The 7,432-nt window shown below is 42.1% G+C and overlaps 1 protein-coding gene and 1 long non-coding RNA gene across 5 annotated transcripts in view; one reads left to right on the forward strand and one right to left on the reverse strand.

Annotated features, from left to right (window-relative positions):
• The window catches only part of LOC117936537 (transmembrane protein 150A-like), a 23,318-nt gene extending 16,059 nt beyond the window's left edge, over positions 1–7,259 (reverse strand). The window contains exons 1-3 of one of the 4 annotated variants that reach the window (XM_034859692.1): positions 6,952–7,259; positions 4,167–4,240; positions 426–473 (exon numbers count right to left, since the gene is read on the reverse strand). In XM_034859692.1, coding sequence (XP_034715583.1) covers positions 426–473; positions 4,167–4,231 — 113 coding nt within the window. In that variant the 5' untranslated portion in view covers positions 4,232–4,240; positions 6,952–7,259. Of the gene's footprint in view, positions 1–425; positions 474–3,302; positions 3,443–4,166; positions 4,282–6,951 lie in introns of those variants that run through there. The other 3 variants (XM_034859691.1, XM_034859690.1, XM_034859694.1) reach the window with 3 other exon arrangements.
• Positions 1–7,432, forward strand: part of LOC117936553 — a 12,050-nt gene that overhangs the window by 902 nt on the left and 3,716 nt on the right. The window contains exon 2 of the long non-coding RNA XR_004654975.1: positions 5,080–5,083. This is a non-coding gene — a long non-coding RNA (uncharacterized LOC117936553). The remainder of the gene's footprint in view (positions 1–5,079; positions 5,084–7,432) is intronic.

Consider the following 7,432-nt stretch of genomic DNA (forward strand, 5'->3'; position numbering starts at 1 on the left):
CCCCCCCCCCCCCCCCCACACTCGCTGTTTTGGGCCTCGTCCACACTGAGCTGCTATGTTTTAGCCCCCGGGAACTGAGCTGTTCCGCAGATGCTAACTTTAAGACACTAAAAGCCAACGCAACTTTAAAACTACATTAGCACGTTGTTTTGGGTTGTTTTGGGCCACGTGGGGACAGCAGAGACAAGTCGTTTTTTCTTAATTATATATCGTCCGATTTTTAAATCAACAAATATTTGTGTCGGTATTGTTCTAAAAATAATCCTTTATCGGTCCAGCTCTAGTCTTCAGGGGCATTTTGAGTCCTGGCTTTGGTTCCCTGTGTTTGGACTAAGACAGAATTCTTGAAAAACACAGTTCACATTTGTGCGTGACAATAACATCGTAAAGCGGTGTGTGTGTGTGTGTGTGTGTGTGTGTTGTACCAGTTGTGCACAGGGCAGACATGCTGGTTGTACAGAGCCATCACATATCTGTAAAAGTTAAAGGAGAGAAAAAGAACAGGAAGAAAGAAATAATGTAAATAAATAAATAAGATATGAACAATCTTTGATATAGTCTCCTATAACACTAGTCTCACTTTGCCAGACCCTCCTCCAAAGCGGGATGAAGGAGGGTCTGGCTAGTCCACACAGCATTCAGGGATGGTTTATTTCTGGTTTATTGGCATTTCTTTGAACCAATCACAGTCATTATAGGCGGGGCTGAACACAGAGCCGCTGCAAAATAATCATGCGAGAGAACTCAGATTGGACAGATAGTCTAGCTAGCTGTCTGGATTTACCCTGCAGAGATCTGAGGACCAGGTAACCATAGTCCTCAGATTGGACAGATAGTCTAGCTAGCTGTCTGGATTTACCCTGCAGAGATCTGAGGACCAGGTAACCATAGTCCTCAGATTGGACAGATAGTCTAGCTAACTGTCTGGATTTACCCTGCAGAGATCTGAGGACCAGGTAACCATAGTCCTCAGATTGGACAGATAGTCTAGCTAACTGTCTGGATTTACCCTGCAGAGATCTGAGGACCAGGTAACCATAGTCCTCAGATTGGACAGATAGTCTAGCTAACTGTCTGGATTTACCCTGCAGAGATCTGAGGACCAGGTAACCATAGTCCTCAGAAATCCACACAATTTAAAATTCTAACACAAAGAAAGCAGACGTAAGCAGAAAATATGTGGATCCGGCGTAATGTCCTGCAGCACTGGAGCAACCCCAGAAGTGATAGTGATATCTGAAAGTGTGGGGGGGGGGGACATTTCCCCATGTGCCCAGTGGAAATTACACCTTAACCTGTATGTATTGTCCCTGACAAATAACCTGATAAAATGAATGAAATAAATTCCCTCTGAAGCCCATTTTCAGCCTGAGAGTCTCGTCCCAACGAGTTTCAAACCTGCTAGCAGCCAGCACCTGTTGGTATGTCCACTTTGAAATATCTCAAAGTGGACTTATTGGATTGCAACTATTGGATGGATTTCCATGAAATTCCACTTAACTTTTCCTGAAAGGGACAATTTGACGGGTTAATGCAGGATCGGACGTGTTTTACATAACATGAAGAAATTCAGAGGAACAGGTTGCAGTTCTGAGCATTTTGTTCAACTTAAAGGAGACTTCTCCTTTAAAAGCACGGCACAGGGCCGTGTGCATGCCTGTAGACTCTCTAGCCCCATGTCAACAACATGTGATCTGATGCTTTAGATATGTCAGGATAAAAGATAACATGAGTTTAAATCCCACCCAACACTCAAAAGACACATTGTGCCACGGATAAGACTCACAGAAAACAGAACAAGGTGATGATGCAAATGTTACATGTAGATAAAACTTAAGATTAGACTCGTGAGTGCCTCTATTGATCGCTGATAACAAGGTCGGGCAGGAGAATGGATTCGCCTTTACTCGAACAACAGTGGTGGACTTTGGTAGACGAGATCATAGCGTTTTGGACTTAAAGAACTGACTTGACTGCGATTAAATCCTACTGTCTTTACAGCCATTTCGCTTAATTCTTTTCTATGAGAGCTCGGTCGAAGCAGCAGCTCATGCATCCGATCGGTTTCTGGGTCGTACAACTGAGCATTTAGAGGCACCAGCCAACAGCTGACAACGTGTCTGGAAACAATACAAGGGGGGGGGGGGGATTGCAGATTTGGGACTAGGGATTGGGAAGGTGTGAAGGGTTCCTCACAAAAGGAAGACTGTTGTGACAATCGGCTGAATCCGAGGAGAGAAAGGAAGACCGAGAGAGAGACAAAGACACAGTCACACAGCCCAGGAACAACCTAAGCGTCTCATCTCAACATCTGAAGTAGAAGTGGTTTCCAGTCTTTATGCTAAGCTACGTATCAATCTCTTCTTCTAAGGCTACATCCACACTAGTATGTTTTGTTTTAAAACGCACACCTTTTGCTAAGACTACGCCTCACGTCCGTACTACTCTGGTGTTTCTGAGCTCCTACTACTACATTTTTATTTTTACGTGGCCTGTTGAGACAAAAACAAACTCTGTTTACACAAGAGTTTTAGCTCCAGTAACCGAACTATTGACACGTCTGACATCACACATGGGCATGGGCATGTGCATGCCGGTGAAAATCCTGGATGTAGAAGTTGAAAATACTTTGGAGAAATAAAAACAGTGAAAATTACAAGCAGGGATTTATTACCTTGACGCAAAGACTGTTACTGAAAGGTGTGTAAGCTACCTAACCGATGAGACGGACTGACATGCGTCATTGTCTCCAAATGTCTCAGTTTTTGTCCGTCCAGACTAAAAAACTCAACTAAACTCTGGCTGGGTCGAGGAGTGGGCGTCCGCTCTACCACCTGAGCTATCCAGGAGCATACAGTGTAAAGGGTCAGGGCTGCCGAATTTGACAGAAATCTATGCCTTTGCCTGTTTTTCATGACAAATTCATAATAAAAATTATCTATGCTTGAGTAAATAAAGCCCCAGTTAACAGAACTACTTAAAAAATCTAAATGCTATATCATTAAAATCGTTGAGAGTCCGGTACAGACCAACTCTGAGCGGTAAAACCGGTATAAGTGGACTCTATTCAGGTCTATGCTGTTTGATCAACTGTTATTTGGTAAATTGCTGATAAACACGCATAGAGAAGATTTGAATTGCTATTTTTTCTCACTTCTTCTTCTTCAATCATTTTAGCACTAGCGGTTCTGTGCTGATGGCTAAAACCTCTTTTCTTTGGGGGGGGGGGGGGTCCCTCTATGCAAGAATAACCCTGCACGCTGAACACTCTCACAGGAGCAGCTGACCTCGCTCATTTCCACCATGAAAAGTCGCTCTTATCGTGTCCGTGTGTCACGTGATGGGACAGATGTGGCAGCTGGGAGCGAAACAGATCCAGATGCAGGGACACGCAGACCCGACGAGACCAGGGAAATGTAAAGGCTGACTCTTCTAGTCTAAACAGCAAGCCGGTGCTCTCTCCTCCCAAAGAAGGAAAGTGTTTTAATCCATGAACCCTGTCCAGCCAGCGTGACCACGGCGGGGACAAACGCAGGCGTAGCCTCTTAGCCCGACCAGACCGCTGTAGAGACAACTGCAGTTGAGACACGTCAGACTGTTCGTCTATAGATAAACAATCAAGACACGTTGCATCAAGAAATTATTTGGTTTACGAAAACACAGGGAAGAAGCCGATGTTGAAGCCTGTCAACTAGTCCCATTGACAACGACTACTCCTTCAGGGCATTGTTCCCGTGATGCTGATAACAAATCTGCGCTGATATTCGGCCGGATGTCCGTCCCCTTCCTCCGTCTTTGTGTTGGCGTTTTAAACTCCGGGGGGATTTCTGAGGACTCTGGTTACCTGGTCCTCAGATCTCTGCAGGGTAAATCCAGACAGCTAGCTAGACTATCTATCCAATCGGAGTTTTGTGTTGCACGATTAAAACAACTTTTAATACACATGTTCCACCAAAACAAGTTCCTTCGCCAGGCGATTTTGCAGAGGCACCGGGGCTCTGTCCGGCGCTTAGCGCCCCCCAAGATGATTGTGATTGGTTTAAAGAAATGCCAATAAACCAGAGCCCAATTTCCTCCCATCACAAAACGCTGTGTGGACTAGCCAGACCTGTAGAGGAAGATCTGGCGATGCGGGACTAAGTTCACACAAAGTCTGAGGTACTTACACGAGCCATATTCCGGTGATGGTGAAGACGGGCAGGCTGACAGGGAGGATCATCCACAGGGACATGGTGACCAGCTGGAAGTCTCCCCTGCAGAGAGCAACAGACACTCAAACACCTGCCGCCATTAAAACCACAACCACCCGTTTGTGTTGGTGGCATAATTATAATTTACCCACGTCAGAACAAAAGCTGAACCATCCTGTGATGTACCTCTGGGACACAAGACACCGGATTCATTTAATTTAACAACAGCATGTTCTTGTTCAAGCTTCTCAAATGAGAGGATATTCTCTGTTTTATGAATTGAACGTCTTAAACTTTTGGACTGTTAAAGTAACATGTGAAGTAGGGCCACGTTATTTCTGACTTTTAATACTAGAACTGCAGATGTATTGATTAGTTATCAACTATTAATGAAATAATGTACACTTTATTAATCCAGCAAGGGGAAATTACAAGGTTTTCAGTCTGTTGTTATTACACACAGGCCTGAATTACACACATGCACTAAATGGAGAGAGTGAGGGGGGCCATAGAGAGGTACAGCCCCGAGCAGTTGGGGGTTTGGTGCCTTGCTCAAGAGCACCTTGGCGGTGCCCAGGAGGTGAACTGGCACCTCTCCAGCTACCAGTCCACCACCATACTTTGGTCCGTATGGGGACTTGAACCTGCGACCCTCCGGTTCCCAACCTAACTCCCTACTGACTGAGATACTGAACTACTACTACTAAACTATTTTGACAATCGATGAAGTCATTTTTATGAAGAAATTCTCTGATTGTGAAAGAACTGCTTATTGCTTGACTAATCTTTTGTTGTGTTTTTATTTGGGCTATAAAATGTCCGATGTCATAACTCATAAAAGTGTTCACTTGTTTTGCCCAAACCTCAAAGATATTCAATTTACTCTCAGAGGAGTGAAGAAACTAGAACATATTCACATTTAAAAGGCTGGAATCTCTCCCTACAGACTGAAGAAAAAACTCCTTGTTTTGCACAGAATCTCGTAAATATCAATCAAAAATAATCGCAATTAGATAATTTCCTCGTAATGTGCAGAATTTTTTTGTCAAACCAATTCTCAGATTTGGTTGGCGATTAATTTATTGGTCGACAAATTAATTGATTAATGGATTAATCTCTGCAGCTCTACACAGGACACACAAGAAATAAAACGTTTATTTAAATGATTATTAAAGTGGTCCCATAGTCTCATGAACACTAATATATATATGTATGTATATATATATATGAAAGAGAGTTTGACGTGTTCCTGTGTTCATTCTCTCCTTTAAGTTTATTTGAACACACAAGAAGCTCAGACTGCCATTCATAAAAAATAAACTACAAATTGACTTTATTAATGTCAGAGTGAGAACTTTCCTCTCCTGTGGTTTCACTACCGTCTTTACCTCGGGACACATCTATCTCTTACTGTGAGGAGCAACCTTTAACACGTACATGTACGTATGGTATGTATGTATGTACGTACTGTATGTATATGTATTTGTTTTTCTGTATTTATTGTGTATTTCATGTTAATGATTAATGTTTGTTTTTAAAGTATAACACTCACTTGACATATAAAGAATAGATACAGATAGGATATTAAGAAATATAAAAAAAAAACTTAAGTGTACCGAATAACAATACAATGAAATATACAAAAAATATACAATAACAAAAAACTTTGTCTGATTCTGATTCACTTAAGACATGAATTATTGTTTTTATGATTGAATAAACTTGTATTACTATTACAAGTTGTGGAATCTTACTAAGTACATTTACTCAAAGTACTGTACTTAAGTCCAAATTCTGAGGTCCTTTTACTTTACTTCTATGCTTTTCATGCCACTTTCTACTTCTGCTCTGCTACATTTCAGAGAGAAATATTGTACTTTTTACTGCACTACATTCATCTGACAGCTTTAGTTACTTCATAGATTAGGATGTTTGCACACAAAACACATGTGATTTTTAAAAATATGATGTTTTATAATAAATTAAACTAGCCAACAATATAACAGTCTGCAGTTGAGATGAGGAGAGCATTAAACACACAACTGTTTGGGTCCTTTATGTTTCTACATTGACTACTTTTACTTTTAATACTTTAACTACATTTACCTGATGTGCATCATCATCAACTAAAGTAACATTTTCAATGCAGGACTTGTACAGTACCAGAGTATGTTAACACTGTGGTGTAAGTACTTTTACTTAAATAAAAGATCTGAATACTTCTTCCACCACTGATCGTAGGAAAACTTCAGCACACCGATTCATATCCTATCCTATCACGTGACTACTCCTTTAGCGGAGCTGTCCATCACAGAAAACACATCAAAGCATAAATACACCGAGGTGGAAGAAGTACTCAGGCCATTTACTTCAGTAATTATTATAAATGAAACTAGCCAACAATACAACGGCCTACCAGTACAGCTGAAAGGATTAGCCCATTTAAACAGTTTGGATCATTTACACTGCATTGAGTAGGCTACTTTTACTTTTAACAGTATTTTTTACAATGTGGTATTAGTAGCTACTTTTAATAGAATTTTTTACAGTGTGTTAGTACTTTTAATTAAGTAAAGGATCTGAATACTTCTTCCACCACTACTACTACTACTACTACTACTACTACTACTACTACAGTGTGCATGCAGATGTCCAGTACAGGGAATGGCATTCATTCTAGTTTTTATGATGACCGAATAAACTACTGCTACTACTACTACTACTACTACTACTACTAGGGGACTGGTATGTGTACTCGTACCTCTGGTTTAATCGCTGGAGAACTCTTCAGGCTCTTCTCTTCATCTCAGCTCCTCCAAACTCGAAGAAAAGTTGCAGGAAGTCGCGGCTCGTCCGAGCTCCTCTGCACCAGCTGGAGCTGCTTTCATGGTCCAAAGAGGGACAAAAACGATGCAAGCGTGTCCCACCTGGGTCCGCGGGCCGGAGGAAGCGTCTTCATTCACCCGGCGTCGGGGAGCCTGTCCCCCGTCTGCAGCCCGACCTCGGAGGGGACGGAGCGGGGACTTCAACCCCTCCTCCCAGCCCGGTTCCCTTCACTTCAGGAGGGTTCCTCCCTCCAAGTACAAGCACCTACTAGGACTCCGCCTCGTTTGAAGGTGCACACGTAGAAAAACACGAACAGAAAACCCAAAGGGGACACTAGTATCATAAGAACAAAAAATTACACAGGATTGTCAATTTACTAATTCTACATGGGAAATTTCATATCCACAAAGCAAAAT

This window comes from Etheostoma cragini, chromosome 21 (genome assembly GCF_013103735.1).
Source record: "Etheostoma cragini isolate CJK2018 chromosome 21, CSU_Ecrag_1.0, whole genome shotgun sequence".
Taxonomy (NCBI): Eukaryota; Metazoa; Chordata; class Actinopteri; order Perciformes; family Percidae; genus Etheostoma; species Etheostoma cragini.